Here is a 22,003-nt window from a genome sequence, read left to right as displayed (position 1 = left end):
ATGAACCTGGGGACTATCCTCATCAGCAATCAGTTATCGGTACAAAAAAAAGTGCAACTGGTCGAGCTATTGAAAAAATATGAAGATTTATTGGCGTGGACTCCCTCAAATTAAATAAGGTGCATACAAAGGATAAATTTTCTTTGCCTAACATCGATCTCCTCATAGATCTAACTAAGGCAACAACAATATCAACCATGAAGAGGCATACCATGCTCAAGGAACTCAAGAGCTTCTTGGAAAGAGTTTCTTACATTAGGAAGTTCACAACAAGACTAGCCTTGGTCACTAGTGGACTATCCAAACTATTGAAAAAGGAGAATGTTTTCATATGGAAAGCTGAGCAACCAAATGTCTTTCATAAAACTTTAATAGATCATGAGTCATTAGCCTACCTTATGGGTACTAGTCCATGGCAAAATCACTATTGTTGTACCTGAAATCTTGATCCTAAGCATATAGAGCATTGAAGGACACCAAAATGAGGTATCCCAACATAGAAAGGGCGTATTTGGCAGTCATGCTTCTTAACAATTGAATCATTACTTTTCATCCCACCAAATCCTATTAGTGACGAGCTCTCATCCAATAAAAGCCCTCCTCCATCAGCCCTTGCGATCTTGAAGAGTAGCCCCGTGGCTAATATTAATTTCTCACTACAACATGGGTCTGAAGGATCCTCAGAGTTGTTAAGTGCTAGGCTGTAGTAGACTCACCGGCCCAGTTCCCCGAAGAAGATGAGTACTTATTGAGTGATAAGATCCTTAGAAAAGTAGTGGTGGTAGATGATGATGCATAAAAAATCAGTATGCTGGATGCTTCGGGCTTCAATGGACTAGTGGTTGCTTGGAAGGCCTAAAAAGAATGAAACAAAAAATTAAAAGTGATCGAGGTGAACCAGCCAAGAACCCTCCAATGCTTAAGTTAGTTTTCTCTTTAGAACTCAAGAATTCCAACTTTAGGAGTGGTGGAAGCTTACCTTCATTTGATATGGATAAGTCCTTTTATAGTGAGCTTTGGAGTGGTTACTTGTTTATTAACTTCCTCAATGTGGATGGAAGTTAGAAGGTTTATGCTTAACTTCCACAACTGCTATAGAAGTTAGAAGGTTCAGACTTATCTTCTATAACTGCTACAGAAGTTAGAAGGTTCAGACTTATCTTTTACAACTGCCATTAGAAGTTAAGAACTTAGTGGGCAGTTAGAGCGATGAATAAGGATTTTGCCCATACTTCATAATAGTAGAACGTTGTCCTATTATAAGCTTTTGGATATAAATTTATCCGTAGAATTTCTAAGTGTTGGGAGGTCGTCCAGGTGTTTTCATGTTGGACCACCTTCTTACACTTGGAAGACTTTCTCGGATTGGGACTACCCTTTTGGACTTGGACGGCCCTATGGATGAACAGGAGATAGTCCAATTTTTGGTCCACCATCAGTATAAATCCCTGGAAAGAAATAGACTATGAGCTTTGTGAAGTCTGATATGAACTTCACCAACAATTGTGATGAAACCCGATAACAATGATGGTTTGGAACCCCAAGATCGTTAGATAAGATTTGTTGAGCCTTGACCCGTCATCTAATCAGATGAAACACCAAGACTACGTTGGATTGAAAACGCTACACCAAGAATTCCTAAGAAACTCTCAAGAATCAAGGTGATAAGTTTGGTTGTTTGAACACCACAAGATTAACTTGATAAGTTCAAGAGTTCTTTTAAGAACCAAGAGGAACACAAGACCTCACAAGGAGAATAGTTTTTTTGAAAACCAAAATTGATCTTTAAAATTCGTACTACCCATCTATATACCTGGAACAACCCTCCAAGAATAGGCAAGTCATAATTACAGCTTTGAAAACAGCACAAAAATAAAGCAAAACAAGTTCCCACGTTTTTTTGGATTCTTGGACTTTTAAAGGCAGTCAAACAAGCTAAATGACTAGATTAATTTGCCTCTTCAAGTGCTTTGATGACATGGACTAAGCCTTGATTATTATCTGAGCCCACCTTGGTCTTTTCAGAATTAGCCCAATTCTCTTGGACTAGCCCATTTAGTGCTTCCTTGAAACGTTTAGCTCTAAGTCTTGTAATTGGGCCACTAGGAAGTGACAAAGGGTCATGTGCAAATTCAACTCCATTTCCACGTGTATGATTAGCATGACCAGCTCCTTGATTTGCATCAATGATATGAACTCCACCAACAATTGTGATGAAACCCGATAACAATGATGGTTTGGAGTTCATATCATTTGGTGTCAGAGCTTTGGTTCTAAGATAAGTTTGCCTATCTTTTTATTTTCATTCTATTTCTTGTTTCTTACACACAAAAAAAAAAAAAAACGAAAAAAAAAAAATCAAGGATCAGTATAAATCCTTGGAAAGAAATAGACTATGAGCTTTGTGAAGTCAGCCTCTAACGAACATGCCTAGAGGAAGCCTTCCTCTTCTAGGATCCTTGTAAGAGGATCCCCCACCTAAAGAAAATACAATGATAGAATCATCTTGGTGGAGCTCTTCCTAGCTAACGGTTCACCATTGAGAGCAACCTTGGATGGCTCATAAAAGAAGAGTATTTCTATGAAGGATTCATTCACAGCCAAGAGAGGATATTTTAGAAGATCCTCGGAGAAGGAAACGAATCCTTAACCCTTTGAAGAAAAGAAAAAGAAATCAGTTCAGTGACCCCACTAAAGAATGGAGGGGCTACGAAGGATCCTTTCTGAAGATTGAAGAATTCAATGTCCATGAACAAATTTTCAAAGTGACATGGCCCAAGATTTAGGAAGAGCAAACTTTCCGTGTAGCTGGCCCAGGACTTAACTAGAATAGATTTTTCTATGAGACATGCCCTAGGACTTGGAAAGAGCAAACTTTCCATGTACCTGGCCTAGGACTTGGCTAGAACAAATCTTCCAAATGACATGGCCTAGGATTTGGCTAAGATCAAATTTTCCATGTACTTGGCCCAAGACTTGGTCAGAACAAATTTTCCAAGTGACATGGCCCAAGACTTGGAAAAGAGAAAATTTTTCATGTACTTGGCCCAGGACTTGATCAAAACAAAAATTTCCAAGTGGCATGGCTCAGGACTTGGAACAGAGCAAGTCTTCCAACTACCTGGCCCGAGACTTGGCCTAGAACAAATTTTCTAAGTACATGGACCAAGAAACTGGTCAAGAGAAAAATTTTATGGATACAAGCCGTATCACATCCCAATAATGCGTGCAAATTGTAAGCATATCCTAGTAATGGGTACAACCTGTAGCATGTACCAGCAATGCGTACAACCTACCAGCAATGGGTACAACCTGTAGCACATCCCAGCAATGGATACAAGCTGTAGCATGCCCCAATAATGGTTGCAAATTATAATCATATCCTAGTGTAGCACGTCCCAGCAAAGGGTGCGAATTGTAAGCAAGGCCCAACAAGGGGTGCAAAGAAAAAGAGTCTCGAGTGGGTATAAAAACCCAAAAGTGGGTGTATAAAGTGCACAAGATTGACCTCCTTGAAAGGAATCGGTTCAAAGGAGCTTGAGGAAATCATCTCAAGATTTATGTGGAAGCAAGGAAGGTGTAACTTAAAAAAAAAAAAAAAAAATTCTAAGAGTACATCACTCAAAGTCGCAAAGGCATGGATAGTTTTCTAAGTAAGCAAGGCCCAACAAGGGGTGCAAAGAAAAAGAGTCTCGAGTGGGTATAAAAACCCAAAAGTGGGTGTATAAAGTGCACAAGATTGACCTCTTTGAAAGGAATCGGTTCAAAGGAGCCTAAGGAAATCATCCCAAGATTTATGTGGAAGCAAGGAAGGTGTAACTTTAAAAAAAAAAAAAAAAAAAAAAATCTAAGAGTACATCACTCGAAGTCGCAAAGGCATGGATAGTTTTGCAAATCTTTATACAATGAGATTAGTCAATGACATTGCAAACTAGCTAGCAATATTTCCCTCCTCCAATGAGGTGCAAACTTGCCAAAGGCTTGGAGGTACTTTAATTCAACAAAAGAAAGGTACCTGTAGACACTCGATTTTGTACCTATGATTTAATCAAGGAGAATGACTCGAATGACTATTCATGTACAAAAAAATTATTCATGCATCATTCTATTCTTGCATTTCATGCATCATTCTGTTCTTGCATTACATACATCATTTTGTCTTTGCATTACATGCATCATGTCATTCATTACATATCATGAAAATGATCTTGAGATTCTAACGGTCACAACGGTGTTTCCGGTTTCTAAATTGGACCATCGGATCGAAAGATATCGCATCATCAAGTTTGCACGATTCATATGCATTGTGTCTAAGAGGCATACGTTTTTGGCTCTCAAATCACCCATATTTTTTGATCCCTTCTCTGAGTGTTGCTGCCTAAATTAGGGTTTTTAGGTTTCAAAGAGAATTGAACAAATTTTTTTGAACCCTAAGACATCCTTTCAAGAACAAAGTGTGCTTATGCAAGAGGTTGTTCTTTTGTGCCCTTAAATCCTGTTGTATGATACTATGTATGACATTATGTATGACTTAATGTTGTGATTAATAAAATTATTTTATTATTATCTAAAAATAATGGTAACATGAATATTAGGACATTATCAAATAGTTCATGAGATGCATAGTATGTGATTTATGTAATTTAGTCACAGAAGATATAAATCACAAGTTCTTTGTAAACTCAGAATTTTAGTTTGTAGTCGGTGATGAAATTTGGCATTTCTTCTGCGAAGACTATAACATATCAACTGAGATGATTTGTCTTGATCATGAAAATGGAGATTTCTAGTTGATATGTTGATATGTTTTAAGAGTTAAAACATATTGAACTAGATTGGTGTGAGATTTATTATTCCCCTAACAATTGTCAAATGAATAATAAACCCACGACTTCTATTTATATGAACTCTTAATCCTAAGAGGATAATTGACCTGATCATGAAGTGTAGGTTGTTTTGATATATCAAGAGTGAGGTCTAAAGAAACGATCAAAACCTCAGCATGTTGGGCAATCACATTTAGTGTTGATGGAACATATATACTCAATATGGAATTCATAGTCTCTTAATGGAGATATAAAATATTCCCTTGAGATAAGTTTAATTGGTTCAATTATTCAGAGAGTTAGGCCTAACTACTTTGGTAAGAAGTTACTAAAGTATATATTTATGAAATTGGATTTCATAAATATATGATGAATAACTTTAAATGATTAAACAGGGTACTCAAGGAATTAAGATGTAGTAATCTTCAAAGTGGTGGTCTACATTTATGACTTTGTGTTACTACGAATATTTTATGAAGGGTTGCATGTATAATAAAGTCTTGGGATATAATTTATAAATAAGCCCTAGAGTGTAACTATATTTATATAGTGGTATTAAATATAGTTAATGGTAACTTTGAACTTGTCAAGAGTTGACAGAAAAGCCCAAGGCCTATTGGAGCTAGTGTCTTATTGGTCCCTTTTGGTCCCACTCCAAGCCACACACTTAAGTCCAATTGAAAAGGCCCACAAGGCCAGCCCAATTACATAACCAGTTAGATACAAAGGGAAAAACATACATAATTTTGTGTGTGTGAAATAACGCTATTGTAAAAAGGTGTGTAAGAAGGGTTAGACACTTTGACATTCTCCCTTGGAAAACTGATTGAGAGACCACACTTCTTAGGCATTAGTGGAATTGGAGTGAAGATTAAAAGTGTTCCCAAGTGATTTTGATCTTTGTTTTTGAAATTCACCGCACCAAGGTAAACTCTCTTGTTCTTAAATTCTGAAACTTACATAGTAGATGTTAACATTTATGAATGAAGTAGATCCGTTATTTTTTCGCTGCGTATGTTTTTTATGCGATACAAACATGTATTTATCCTACAGTTCTCTAACCCTTTTGTTCTTATATTTCTCTAATCGTAATGATATATTCTCTCTTGTTTTTAAACATTCATATTCTGACTTGTTAATGTAGATTGTGAAAATATGATCTTGTTTTTATTGTTACTAAAATATGTTTCTTAGTTTTAAAGATTTGCATGCAATTAACTTTTTTTTTTCTTCAAAACAAAACAGATCTACATCTTTCTTGGATGTAGATCTGAATTTTTCTTCAAATCAAAATGGATCTACATCTTCCTTAGATGTAGATCTGAATTTCTTTCTTCTTAAAATATAAACGGATTTTGTATCTTTTTTAGATACATATCTGATTTTTCTAATGCATGGGGATTTTTGAAATAAAAAAAGAGATCATGAATTATTGTTTTGTTGTTTGTTTTGTTTGAGTCACATAGCATGGAATAATTTTATGAATGAGATCCTCTCCATAAAAAACATATCTTTTTCGATTACAAAAACAGATCTGATTTTTCTGTTATAAAAACCTCTTCTTTTTTTTTTATTTTTTTTTATTTTATCATCATCAAAACAGATCTGATCTTTTACAAAACTCAAAGCCACTTTTTTATCTCTAAAAAAAGATTTGAATTTTCTCTTCAAAAATCATTCCTTTTTACACATACAAAAGCAGATTTGAATTTTCTCTTCAAAAACCATTCTCTTTACATATACAAAACAGATATTATTTTTTATATAAACCAAAATCATTTTTTTTTCTAATCATTAAAATAGATTTGAATTTTTAAACAAAAGAGAATACATTCATAAAAGGATTTGTGTTGTTTATTTTATTTCACATGTTCAACATATCATACATAACATGCATAAAAGAGTACATTGGTCACAAGAGTCTAGAAGACCAGCCTCTGGATAAATTAGTACAATGGGTGCCTAACACCTTCCTATTTTGTAACCTAGCCTCTAGATTTAGATTTTTGGTTAAGTAGACTTAGCTTTATCTTTATTTTTATTTTGGGTAGATTGTAACTAGGACAAAAAATCCATATATATTTGGTAGATTGTAACTAGGACCCAAAGCCATGTAAAGTTCAAGTTTTCGAACTTGTATTATTTATTTATTCAATCAATGAATGGAACATTCAGTCATGAAAATTCTGTATTTAGCTTTTCTTATTTTTTGTACATAAAAAATAAGTGGCGACTCCATACCGCTTACCCAAAAAGAGAGGTGCCCTAAAAGGTACCCAAATATCTTTTTTAAGGGACACCATCTCTCACAGTACCCTTTTGGTAAGCTCACTCATTAATAACATATTTGAATATATCAAAACAGTACAAAATGTTGTGCAAGAGTTATCACCCATGCACTAGTACTTTATTCATGTAGATTAAAATGAAAATCCTAATATTTTGGTCTTCTTACATGACCAATTATTAAAAATCAAAATTTGGAATTCTTACATGGTTGAGACCCCCACATGGTTTTATATACATGAAGTAATCCTTATTGCTGTGATTTATTTGGCAGTTGACCTTTCCAGTGCATACACTAGGGGCTAAGATAAGATTAAAATTTTTCCTTAGATATATCTTTCACTTGATGAAAATTGAGAAGTCTAGTGCAAACTTTATGGTACATAAGTTCAGCCCTATTATTTTCTTTGGCTCATGAACTATATGGTAAGTAGCAATTCAATAACAATATAATTGGTGGCATGATATGTGAATAATTGGCTGCAATCTGAAATATTATACAATCTCTCACAAATTTTGGAAAAAGAATAAGGCAAAGATCAAGAGCATCCACCAGAAGTGCAAGGTCTTTAGCTAAAGCAAGGTGTGAAGATGTTCTTTAGCCTTCTACGCCATGTCCTCAGGGAAGTTTCTAATCTCTTAATACATTTTGAGAAGAGTAGCTAGTCTTGATTAGACTCTAAATCAGCATGTTTATATGATTCAATGATTTATGATATCATGGTCCCATGGGTAAGTCACTATCCATGGACTAAAAATCTCATGTGGCAAACATCTTGGTGTTATTCACCTTAGCCATAGCAAGCATGTACTACAATGCATAGAATAACTTTGGCAAAGTTCATGGGGGCTTCCCTCACTCAACCTATTTTGTAAAACAAACAAAATCTTGTTGACAAAGCAATGCTATCTTATATTGAGATTTGATATGCATTCAATGTGATTTTTGTATGCTATTTTCAAAAAAGCATATCCTAGAATTGCTAGCAAAAACATTAGTGCCAGAAATATACTCTTTGCATCAAATGCAATACCAATATAATTTGGCTATATATGCATACTTCATTGTCAGTTTGACAAATTTGATTTTTTTTTTTTTGGGAAAATTGAATACCAATCTACATCTTAATACTAACATGAAGGTGAATTCTAATCTTTGGCAACATGTTAGTTCATTCCATGAAGGAAGTGTAGCAATTCCTCTAGAGTTTCCCTCAAGAATTATTTGGTCTACACATTGGTTCTACAAACTAGGAAAGTGCCCAAGAACAATTTATTTTCTCGCACATGGCTACAGGTAACCCACAAGCTTGGGGGGCTAATGTTGAGGGCCAAAATTTGACAAGAAAGTCCATTCTATGAAAAGTAAGGAAAGACTATGGGCCTTAACAAAAGAAGGCCTAATTCATGAAGTTAAACAGGACCATGAAGGCCCAAAGTCCCAAAAATAAGAACAAAGAAAGAAATAATAATAATAATAATAATAAAGAAGATGACCCAAACTTGGTCAGGCCAGAGGACATGCAGCAAGAAAAAGGATCTCAGTTAGGCCAGAGGATATGCAGCAAGAAGAATCAACATCAAGGCCTTAGGACCTTGATGTGTCCTTTTGAAGCCTTGAGAAGAGGACCTTGGCTGACATATGGGAAAGCCAAGGTGTATGTTAAGATTTCCAGTAAAAGCCATTAAAAACTTTAGCAAAACCAGGTATTATCTTTATAACCCATGATCCAAGCCTATGGGATCCCGAGTTAGTAGTAAGGGAGAAGTGATTTGGTCAGTAAGGGATTGATTTTTGGTGAAAGGAGGATCCCGATGGTTTCCCTTGGTTCATATATTTTCTTGGAATGCATGAACCAATGTAAAACTTAGTTCCTCCATGTGCATGACATCTCCCTACAACTTCCTCTCAATTGTCATTTTCAATCAAAGCTGTCATCCATTGTATTGAGCCCACCCACTTTTTTTGACTTTCCAAGAAGGAATCTTCCATTTTGTAGCTAAAGAAAAATGCCCATTTTGAGTTATAATTGTCTAATTAAGCTAAATCTTTGCCCAATGCACTTTTGCAGGTTTTAGAGGACATGGTTTTGCCCAGCAAACTAGGGACATCTCACCCGGGGTACTAGACCATGTCCACTATAAAAGGAACACTAAAGCATAACAGAAGGGAGAGAAAATGGGGGATTCAGATGGAGGGAAAAAGGGAGAGTTCAAAGGTTCAAAAGGATAATTCTTAGAGCTTTAATAGCCCAGTAATGGAGAGGAAAAGGAACAAAATAAGAGAGCCAAAGAAGAGGAATTCGTCTCACGCTTTATAGATATCACGCTTTATAGATATCACGCTTTCCCACAAAATCCTCCTCACTTGGCTATCTTGGAAGGCAATGCCCAAGCAAAGCTACTTGGACTTGAGCTCCAAGTCCCACAAGTCTTGTGCAAAAGTACTAAATCTGTGAGAATTGGGGTCAGGATCCTAGTGGCTGACTCATTCTTATGAAATTTATATATATATATATATATATATATATATATATATATATGTATGTATGTATATGTATTAGAATGTATATCCTAATATGAGGAATTAACTATTATTTAAAGATATGTGTATTCTATAGTTGTTCTTATGCAAGACCTATAGAGGTAAAGGAAAAGGATAAAACTCCATTGCATAATAAGCATGGAGAAGATCCTATAGTACAAGGAATCAGCATTCTAGGTTCCATGGATTACAGGTCTAGTACCCATAGGAACCACGACATCATGTCCGGGGTACCACGACATCACGCTTGGGGAACCAAGTGAAGGAACTCTTTTGAATGTTCACACAATAAAAGATAAGCCCTAAACCTTCTATTTAACCTCCTCCTCATTGTAAATATTATGAATAATTATTTTACACATTTCGTAAGAGTAATAGGTCATTTTATGACACTAAAACACTTATAATGGTATTTTATTGTTTAGGAGGAAATCACATTTTTGCCTTGAGGAGCTTTATGTAACTTGCACACAAATCGGTTCATATAACGACCCCAATAGGCTGCGGAGAACTGGACCTAGTCTAACCATCCATCCTTAGAGGCCCAGGATCCTTTGTCATTAATGGACTTAAGTACTTTCCAAAAAAGGAACCCACAACAAGTTTCTAGATACCGAAGAAGAGTGGAAAGACCCGTGTTTCTGCCGCTTGCACAATTATGAGCAACATCCTACCGTAGAATGTTGGCGCTCTGCAGACTGGTGCACTGAGGAATCAAAGAAGGAACTCTTGATTTATCTCAACTGAAAGTCCAAAGAAATCCACTCCCAAACCACAAGGGGAAGGGAGTAGCAACAGTCGTCATTTGCGCAAATCTAGGGGGAAGACGAGGAAGAAAGGCCAGCCCTGCTTGCCGTAGCGATTACCACCTTGCAAAAAAGTTCCAGGTTCAAGAACTTGTTTGATCAATTGGGGCTCACAGTAAACGAGCGAAGGATTGCCACAGAGGCTTTGGTGGGCATTGTCTCAGGGGCAGTAGTAGAGTGCATGACAACAGAAGTCACAGATGACAAGGCCCTCTTACAGGAGGCAAACGAGATCACTTTCAGTGATGAAGATATGGAAGTGGGGCATTCAGATCATAGGAGGCCTCTCGACCTGGCGGCATCCATAAATCAAATCCCCATCAAGAAAGCCTTGGTGGATACGAACACTTTTGTAAACCTAATCCAGCTGAGTACATTGCAAGCAGTAGGAATTTCAAGGAGAAAAATATAGGGATGCCCAATGGTAACATGATTTGGGGGAAGAGGTGAGTATACCATAGGCCACATTCAGTTGTGGTTGAAAGTGGTACCAATAGCCTCTTTGGCCTGCTTTCATGTGGTAAAAACAAAGGTCTCATACCATATACTATTGGGAAGGCCGTGGTTGCATAAGCACCGATTGGTCCCATCTACTTACCATTAGTGCATAAAAGGAAGGTGGAACGACAAGACGATACAGATAGCAGCAAACGCATCACCCTTCGAACAAGCGGAGGCTCATCTAGTAGAAACTATGTTCTACGATAAGTGGGCACCAGCTGGAGAAAGCTTAGTGTCGAAACCATAAGGCACCTTTTTCCTTAAGTGGGAAGACGTTCAAGATGACCTAAGGCCTGATCTAAGGAGACTATTAATGAAAAGAAAGAAAATGAAAGAAGCACCCGCTTTGGAATTAGATGATGCACCATAATGCGTCAGGGTTTGGACCCCTGATAACAGAATTATCTACAAGTTATGAAGGTGCGCAGGGCCCGCATGCAATACGTAAGGGGACCTAGATAAGGGTTGCTGCATAAAAATTTGGTGTGCTGCCTGGCCCAAGAAAGTTTAGAAGAAGAAAGTAATATAGAAAAAGAGGAGGGAATTACAGTAGAAAAGGATACACAGGTAGTAGCAGAAGAAGGATTGGAAAAAGTAGACCTGGGAACCGATCCATAGAAGCCAAGATCTATCTCAATTATTTCAAAACTATCAAAGGAAGAAAAGTCAGAATTAATATTGTTGCTAAAAGAATTCAAGGATGTCTTCTCATGGGACTACAGCGAGATGCCCAGGTTGGACCCCAGACTAATGGTGCATATGCTCAACATAGATCCCGAGGCTAAGCTAGTGGCTTAGCCTGCCAGGGTGTTCCACACCAAAATAGAAGAGTAGATAGTAAAAGAGGTGCAAAAGTTGTTTGCCGCTGGTTTCATTAAGCCCATCCAAGACCCACGATGGCTGTCCAATATTGTACTAGTAAAAAAGAAGAATGGACAGATAAGGTGCTTTTAAACATGGACCTATTAATAGACTCTGCAGCAGGAAACACCATGTTTTCTTTTATGGATGGATTTAGCAAATACAATCAGATTTGAATGGCTCCAAAGGACGTGGAGAAAGCTACTTTTAGGACTCCCAGAGGCAATTTCTACTATATTGTGATGCCTTTCGGGTTGAAGAAAGTGGGCACAACTTACTAACATACCATGACGACCATATTTCATGACATGATGCATCATGAGCTGGAAGATTATGTGGATGACATAGTTGTAGAGTCAAAAAGACAAGAAGATCATGTCAAAGTATTGAGGAAGGTATCTGAAAGATGCACGGCTTTCAAGCTAATAATGAATCCCCTTAAGTGTGCCTTTGGAGTATCTTCTAAGAAAATTTTGGGATTCCTGGTCCACAGCAGAGGAATAGATGTGGATCCAACCAAAGCCACAACCATAGCAACCATGAAGCTGCCTGCCATGGTGAAGGAATTGAAGAGTTTTCTGGTTTTCTATCTCATACAAAACACATAGTGGAAGCAACAATCACGGATCTACTTCATTCATGAAAGATAACATGTAACCTTGAATTCTGGAACAAAGAATAAAAAGCATACCATGATGTAGTGAAATTCAAAACCAAGACTTGAGAATACCTTTAATCTTTATCTCAATTCCACATGGTGCCCAAGAAGTGTGGTCTCCCAATCAGTCTTTTTGTACGTTGATTCTCAAAGAAAAATTCTTCTTCTTCTTATTGTAGAGAAAAATTGTTTTCTTTCTTTTCATCATATGTACGTTCTAACTACCTTGGTAGTTACTTTATTTAATAACTCTTATTGAATAAAAACTGATTATCTAATTGGGTTAGCCTTTTGGGCCTACCCAATTGGGTTTTAGTTTGTGGCTTGAGATGGGACCAAAGGGAATAAATAAGACTCTAGCTCCAATGGGACTTGGGCTTTTCTGTCAACTATTGACAAGTCTGAAGTTACCATTAATTATATTTAATATCACTATATAAATATAATTGCATTCTAGGCCTTATTAATAAATTATATCCCAAGACTAATGATATCATTTGACCCCTCCATGAAATATCCATAGTAAACAAAGTCATAATAAACTGTCATTTTGTAAACAACTATTTTATTCTTGAGTACCTGGTTTAATCTTTTAGTTATTCACATTTATTGAAATCCAATTTCAATAAATATAAGATTTAGTAACTCCTTACTAAAGTGAGCGCCCTGAATAACCAGTTCCCATTAAACTTATCTCAATAAAGAGATTATGGATTCCATCTTAAGAATATGTGTTCCCTCAACACTACGTGTGGTTACCCAATACACTGAGGTTTTGACCTTGAATATTAGATCTCACTCCCGATATATCAAAGTAACCTACATTTCATAATCAGGTCCACTACCCTCTTAGGATTAAGAGTCTATGAAATTAGAAGTCGTGAGATTAATTATTTAGGTTACAGTTGTTGATTGAATAATTAATTTCACAACGGTCCAGTTCAATATGTCTTAACTCTTAAGACACATCAACACATCAACTAGAAGTCTCCAATTCCATGATCAAGACAAATCATTTTATTTGATGTGTTATAGTCTTTGCAGATGAAACACCCAATTTCATCACCGACTATGAACTACATTTTGAGTTTACAAGGAACTTGTGATTTACATCTTCTGTGACTTTTCACATAAACCACATATAATGCATCTCATGGACTATGATAATGTCCCATTAGTTCATTTATAAACAGTCTCATATAATTAAACAATTTAATTATTTATAACATGCCAATAAATTGGATTTTAGGGCACAAACCCTAACAATCTCCCACATGCCCTCAAAGACAATTTATCATATATCCGACACTTATTTCCTTTTAGAGCAATTCATAATCACTCTAAGGCAAGGTTTGGAAACAAGTTTTAGCTAGATTTATTACATAAATTATCTTTTCTACTACTACAAATCACGTAATCATATCTCTCTAATTAGACAATACTTACGCTTAATGTGTATCTTCACCACCTAGGATGAACACATATCTTAAAGTCCAATTTCATGAATCACAATCAAACTACAAGTCAGTATTTGTACATCCAGTAACCATCTAATCCTCACTTTGGTGGACAAGCATATAATCCTTCATTCTCCAAAGATATTTGAGTATATGTTTTACTCCCACTAAATTAAGTGATCTTAGATTAAATTGATATTTGCTTACTATGCCCACCGCAAAATAGATATTTAGCCTAGTATATAGCATAGCATAAAGACTTCCTATTGATATGGTATAAGCAACCGTTTTAACGTGTTTTTCCTTTTATATGTCTTCGGACTATAGTCCTATATAAAGGAACTTCAAACTTAAAAGGAATGAACCCTTTCTTGAAGTATTACATACTATACTTGGCTAAAATCTAATCTATTTAAGCAGTTTGAGATAGACCTAACATCCTAATTTCTGAATTTTAACAAAGTTTAAATTCTTAGGATGTGATCAATCTTTCCCAAGTACTTTAGATGCTTGCTTGATCAAAATCAAACAATTTGAATGCTTGATAAAAGATGATATTTTATGAATTAGATGCTTGCTATAGTCCATAAATGGACTTTAAGCAACTTGCATACTAAACATTACTGGTTCTTTGCTATAATCAAGTCTAGTTACATCATATAGATGTCTTCCTCAAGATTATTACTAAAAGAAGCTTTCTTGATATCCATTGCCATATTTCATCCAAATGAAATATAATGAATAAGAGAATCTAGATAGAGTCAAACTTGACTATTGGTGAAAAAATCTTTTCATAGTCGAATCGCTTCTTTCTGAATAAATCTTTTCACCACTAGTCTTGACTTTGAAGGTTTGCACCTTCAAATCTATCAATCTTATTTTCTTGTAGACCTATTTGAAAACAATAGCCTTTATGCCACTAGGCGCCTCTACAAGTTCTAGACTTTAAATAGAATCCAATTCTATTCACATAACCTTGATCCAGTAATCCATGTTCATATCATCTATTGCCTTTATGTAGGACCGATGATCAAATCCATACCCTTGTGGAATGACTCCAAAATTTTATCCCAAAAGTATGAATTTAATTTGATAATCCTCCCACCACGATATTGTACCGATGTAATAGTTATCTATAGAATAATGTCTTGTGGTGTATCTAATACAACCATCTCATTTCTAAATGTATTTTATAGTTGTCTTACAACAAATTCTGACATTTTTCTTCTAGAACAATCTACCTTTAAAAGAGCCCTATTCATCCTTTATGTATGTATTGACTTAATGAAGTCATTGGAACTTCATTCCTTTACGAAAAGGAGGGAGCCCTAGATCTTATTATCCTCTAAATAGAATTCATAGACTGGGAATATAACAAAATAATGGTTCTAAAAGCCCATATTTCACCAATCTTAAATATCATTTAGATTAATAAGATCTAGACATAAGTACCAAAACATACAATACCAAAGGATGAAACTTTCTCTTTAAAAAGTAAAACATGTAAATTTCCATCTAGAAAACAATCATGGACAATGCTTAGCTTTACCAAAACAGAAACACTTTCCTTTTGGTCATACTTTTGAGTCTAATTTCCTTTTGGCAACTACTAGGGCAACTAGCTTGTCCAATTGCTTGGTATTTTAATTCCTCTTCTTACCACCCTTACCTTTCGGCTTAGGCTAAGAATGTGAATTAAATCATATTGATCTTAGCCTTAGCTTTTAGGATGTCTTCCGTTGCGTAGAACTCACTCATCAAAGTGGACATGTTGGCCGCCTTAGGATCATAAATAGCATTTGAAAGAAGCAACACCAGGGTGGAAGTCAGCAAGCGAGAGGAGTCCATCATTGAAATGCTAAAGGAAAGATTCTAAGAAGAAAGATGTAAAGAGGATTGGAGGATTACCATGAAGAAAGCCTTGACGAGGGAAGAAGATGTGGGAGAATTGAAAGCATTGAAAGACTATGCCCTGGTGAAAGTAGAATTATACAATAGGATGTCGGGAGGGATCTTGTCGAGATGTGTAGGGCAAGAGAAGGCCCAAAGATAATTGAGGGAAGTACATGACAAAACCTGTGGGCGGAGAAGTCAGCGTCTTCCACAAACTCTAAAGGGCAGGCTTCTATTGGCCGAGCATAGGTAAGGAAGTGGACCAAGTCCAGACCCAATGCGAGGCTTGTTAGCTTGTGGCAGATAGGGAGGAAAGCTGTGATGTCTTCACAAGCGAAGATTGGAGGAGTCTGTTTATGCAATACCTGGCAGAAGGTATCCTGTCGCAGAAGCATAGTGAATGATAGAAGCTTAAAAGGTTGGCAGTACGCTACTTCTTGCATGAAGGTGTCCTTTTCAAGAAAGGATATGACAAAGACCCATTACGATGTTTGGGTCCCGAAGAAGTGAGGGAGATGATAAAGGAGGTACACACAGGAGAATGCGGGGAGCACTAAGGAAAGAAAAAGTTGTACAGGTGCCTACTACAGATGGGTTATTACTAGCCCACTATGAAAAGAGACACATCGGAATTTATGAAGAAATTCCACAGCTGCCAAGTACAAGCCAATCTGATTCACACTCACCCACAAACTGTTAGGATTAGTGCCCTTAAATCCTATTGCATGATGCTATGTATGACATTATGTGTGATTTAATATTATGATTAATAAAGATGTTTTATTATTATCTAAAATAATGGTAACATGAATATTTGGACATTATCATATAATTCATGAGCTACATAGTATATGATTTATGCGAAAAGTCATAGAAGATATAAATCACAAGTTCTTTGTAAACTCAGAATTATAGTTCGTAGTCAGTGATGAAATTGGGCATTTCATTTGCAAAGACTATAACATATCAACTAAGATGATTTGTCTTGATCATAAAAGTGGAGACTTCTAGTTGGTATGTTGTTATTTTTTTAAGAGTTTAGACATATTGAACTGGACTACTGTGAGATTTATTATTCTCCTAACGACTGTCAAATAAATAATAAATCTCACGATTTTTATTTACATAAACTCTTAGTCCTCAAAGGATAATGGACCTGATCATGAAATGTAGGTTGCTTTGATATATTAGGAGTGAGATCTAAAGTCATGATCAAAACTTTAGTATATTGGGCAGCTACATTTAGTGTTGATGGAATATATATTCTCAAGACGGAATTCATAATCTCTTAACGGAGATATAAAATATTCTCTTGAGATAAGTTTAATGGGTTTGGTTATTTAGAGTGTTAGGCCCAACCACTTTAGTAAAGAGATACTAAAGTATACATTTATGAAATTGAATTCATAAATATATGATGAATAACTTAAAGGATTAAACAGGGTACTCAAGGATTAAGATGTAGTAATATTCAAAGTAGCAGTTTACATTCATAACTTTGTATTACTACAAATATTTTATGAAGGGGTTGCATGTATAATAAAGTCTTGGGATATAATTTATTAATAAGGCCTAGAGTGCAATTATATTATATAGTGGTATTAAATATAATTAATAGTAATTTTAGGCTTGTCAAGAGTTGACAGAATAGCCAAGGCCTATTGGAGCTAGAGTCTTATTTGTTCCCTTTTGGTCTCACTCCAAGCCATACACTAAAACCCAATTGGAAAGGCCCAATAGGCCAGCACAATTAGATAATCAGTTTGATATAAATGAAGAAACATACATAATTTTATAGAAGATACATCACTGTAAAATGGTGTGTGTGTATGTATGAGTGAAGCCATTCGATTATTCTCCCTTAGAAACTGATTGAGAGACCACACTTCTTGGACGTAAAGTGTAATTGGAGTGAAGATTAAAAGTGTTCCCAAGTACTTCTAATCTTTTGTTTTGATTTTCACCACACCAATATACGCTCTCTTGTTCTTAAATTCTAAAATTTACATAATACATGTTATCTCTCATGAATGAAGTAGATCCGTGATTGTTGCTTCCACTTTATGTTTTGAATGAGATGCAAATGTTGAAAAATCTTGTTTTGTATCTCATACAAAATACACAGCAGAAGCAACAAACATAGATCTATTTCATTCATGATTAATAACATGCACTATGTAAATTTCAGAATTTAAGAACAAGAAAGCGTACCTTAGTGTGGTGAAATTCAAAACAAAAGATTAGAAGTACTTAGGAACACTTTTAATCTTCACTCCAATTTCACTTTACGCACAAGAAGTATGGTCTCTCAATCAGTTTTCAAGGGAGAATAATTGAGTGGCTTCACTCACACATACATACCATTTCACAATGATGTCTCTCATTCTCTAATAAAATTTTTTGTATGTTTCTCCCTTTATATCTAACTGATTATCTAATTGGGTTGGCCTATTGGGCCTATTGGGCATTTTCAATTGAGCTTTAGCATGTGGCTTGAAGTGGGACCAAAAGGAACCAATAAGACACTAGCTCCAATAGGCCTTAGGCTTTTCTATCAACTCTTGACAAGTCTAAAGTTACCATTAATTATATTTAATACCACTATATAAATATAATTGCACTCTAGGCCTTATTAATAAATTATATCCCATAACTTTATTATACATGCAACCCTTTCATAAAATATTCCTAGTAATATAAAGTCATGAATGTAGTTTGCCACTTTGAAGATTACTACATCTTTTTCCTTGAGTACCCGGTTTAATCCTTTATGTTATTCATCATTTATTTATGAAATCCAATTTCATAAATATATATTTTAGTATCTCCTTACTAAAGTGGTTAGGCTTAACACTCTGAATAACTAAACCCATTAAACTTATCTCAAGGGAATATTTTATATCTCCGTTAAGAGATTATAAATTCTATCTTGAGAATATATGTTCCATCAACACTAAATGTGGCTACCCAACATACTGAGGTTTTGATCATGACTTTAGATCTCACTCCTGATATATCAAAGCAACCCACACCTTATGATTAGGTCCATTATTCTCTCAGGATTAAGAGTTCATGCAAATAGAAGTTGTGAGATTATTATTCATTTGACAGTCGTTAAGAGAATAATAAATCTCACAGCGGTTCAATTCAATATATCTTAACTCTTAAAACATATCAATATATCAACTAGAAGTCTCCACTTCCATGATTAAGATAAATCATCTTAGTTGATATGTTATAGTCTTCACAGATGAGATGCCCAATTTTATCACCGACTTCGAACTATAATTCTGAGTTTACAAAGAACTTGTGATCTATATCTTTTGTGACTTTTCACATAAATCACATATTATGCATCTCATGGACTATATGATAATGTCCAAATATTCATGTTACCATTATTTTAGATAAAAATAAAACAATTTTATTAATCATAACATTAGGTCATACGTAATATCATACATAGCATCATACAATAGGATTTAAGGGCACACATCCTAACAGCAAAACCAGATTTACCAACAAGAACTTGCGTAACATGGTCACTTCATGGCCCTTCCATATGTGGGGGCTTGATTTAGTGGGACCAGTTAATCCACCATCACGTGGGTATATATGGATCCTAATAGCTATGGAGTACTTTACCAAGTGGGCTAAAGTAATACCACTCCGTAAAGCCACAAGAGGGGTAATGACAAATTTTATCAAAGAAAACATATTTGTTAGGTTTGGAATGCCTCACAGAATTATCAGTGAAAATGGCACGCCATTTGTCAACAGTGAGGTAAGGAAGATGCTGGAGTTCTATCAAATCAAACACTACTGATCATCACCGTACTATCCTTAAGGGAATGGGTAGGCAAAGGTGACGAACAAGACTCTTATAAAGATTATTAGCAAGATGAACCAAGAATATATTGGGGGATGGGCGACGTACTTGCCAGACGCCCTTTGGGCCTACCGAAACTCACCAAAGTCAACCACATGGTTCTCACCCTTCTCTTTAGTCTACGGAACAGAGGTGATGAGCCCAGCTAAAGTGATGATCCCTTCTTTAAGAGTCATTCAAGTGCAGAAGAAAGAAAAGGAGAAGGAAATCTTCACGGTGGAAAGGTGTGAAGACTTGGAGGGACTAGATGAGAAAAGGGAAGAGGATCAAGAACGCAGCCGAAGGTACAAACAAAGAATGACTGAAGCTTATGTCAAGATGACTAGAGAAGGGATGTTTTCAGAAGGGCAACTTGTACTGAAAGTAGTAGACCACGTCAAGCAAGGTATGGCAGGATCATCTAAGTTCCCACCAAAATGGGAGGGACCCCTTATGATAAGGGAAGCACACGCAAGTGGGTATTATCATTTGGCCCAGATAGATGGAAAAGATTTAATGGACCCTATTAATGGCAAATGGTTAAAACAATATTATGCTTGAGAAACATTGTATAGTTGTCCCCTTTCCCTGTTTAGTTAGTTTCTTTTTTTTCCTTTCTTCCAAGTGACCACCCTTGCAAGGGATGATGTCACAAGAAAATGTTGTAGCATGCTTCTATTCGGAAAGTAATGAAAAAATTATTAGCAAAAGAAAGCACACTGTATCATAGTCATAGCAATACTTGTAGCAAAAGTAGTAGCAAATGTAGCATCATAGATTACAAACCCAAAATATAAAAGTCATGTCAGACTTGCCAAATAAGTTCTGGAGAAAATAAAAAGTGTGCTAGATAGGGAGAAAGGGGAAAGGAAACAAAAGGGGAACTACATAATCTCATTGAAGGCCAGAAATAAGGGTTTGATCTCCAAAGCAGCTAGGGCCAGCAACACCAGAAAGAAGGCGCTCGTGACGTGCCTTCAGGTCTGCCATCTCCTTCTTCAAAGCCTTAATGTGCGTGTCTATAGCATCCATAGCAGGTTGAACCTTCTTCATGAAGAAGGCTCGAGCAATCTCTCGCAAATTGTCTAGCATGAATTCCACGGCAAAGCCAACTCTAATCAATTCCTGAACCATGGCCCTCCACTGCAAAATCCTCTCAGCAGACACGGTATCAATGAAGTTGTGCTCAATATCATTCATCACGCTCCCCAGCAACTTCAAAAAATGGTCCCCCTCACAGAAGAGCCTAGAAGAAACCTCTGCATGAAGTCTCCACAGCTGTTATAGACTACCTCCAAATAGGGAATGCAATCCCTAGGAACTCAGAAGCCGTGAAAATCAATGTAAGGAGCCCCAGCTCCCTAGAAGTCTGTAGGATCAACATCGTTAACCTCGGGTTGGTTAAATCGGATGAAGAAAGCAACAGCCTTACTCACGGGATCGGGAACTATGATGGAGCTGCTACCTACCTTAAACTGAGAGGGTGGAGCCACATCAGTAAGAATCGAACCTGAAGAGAAACATGAAGCGCAGCATAAGGGATAGATGAAATAATGAAGCAAATGAATTCATAACAAAGATAAGAAAAGAGATGGGAGAAAGAAAAAGTACCAGGACCCGTAGAAGTGGGGGCTGTAAATAAAGCAAACGAATTCATAACAAAGATAAGAAAAGAGATGGGAGAAAGAAAAAGTACCAGGACCAGTAGAAGTGGGGGCTGTAGGTGTGGTGGAAATGGGGGCTGCAGGTGTGGCAAGAATGGGGCCTGTAGGCATCGCGGTGTCTACTTTAGCCTCGAGCTCCTCAGGAATATCTATGGTTAAAGGAATGAACATGCAGAATGATCAAAGATTGCATCCGGAAGTTATATATATATATAAAGAGAGATGACAACAATAAATGATGGGATGGAAGAGAAGGCCTAACAGGGGAAAGAGATACATACCCATGGCCTCGGTCTCGTGCTCACCACTATCCTCTTCGTCGAAATCAAAGACCTTCTTCTTCATGATAGGCTCATCCTCAGAATCCTCGAGAACCTCCTCAGATCCTTCATTAAAAGACAGATTTACATCAGGCCACAAGTGGCAGAACTGGGAATGGGTAAGGGAGTGACCACTAGAGAACAACCATCTTTCACTGCCCGAGACAAAGCCGCAAAAGGATCACTGGCCAAAATGATAAGAGGAGTAGCGGGGTAAGTGCTCCCAACCTGAGAAGCAGCCACAGGAGTAACTCCCTTTTGAGGAGTAGGGATCTCGGTAGAAATGTGATAGGCCAAAAACGTATTGACCCCTTGTGA

At 36.4% G+C, this 22,003-nt stretch overlaps 1 protein-coding gene across 1 annotated transcript; it reads left to right on the top strand.

Moving 5' to 3' along the window:
* The first annotated feature begins 19,734 nt into the window (after positions 1-19,734).
* LOC142639671 (uncharacterized) lies at positions 19,735-20,262 on the top strand. Its single transcript, XM_075813816.1, has one exon. The coding sequence runs from the start codon at positions 19,735-19,737 to the stop codon at positions 20,260-20,262; it is 528 nt and encodes a 175-aa protein (XP_075669931.1).
* The last annotated feature ends 1,741 nt before the right edge of the window (positions 20,263-22,003 follow it).

Source organism: Castanea sativa, chromosome 6, assembly GCF_040712315.1.
Source record: "Castanea sativa cultivar Marrone di Chiusa Pesio chromosome 6, ASM4071231v1".
In the NCBI taxonomy this organism is placed as follows: domain Eukaryota; kingdom Viridiplantae; phylum Streptophyta; class Magnoliopsida; order Fagales; family Fagaceae; genus Castanea; species Castanea sativa.
This window is presented reverse-complemented; position numbering and strand designations above follow the sequence as displayed.

Bases quoted from the DNA above. Each gene is read 5' to 3' on its own strand.
- LOC142639671 (XM_075813816.1), top strand. From the start codon at position 19,735: ATGAACCAAGAATATATTGGGGGATGGGCGACGTACTTGCCAGACGCC.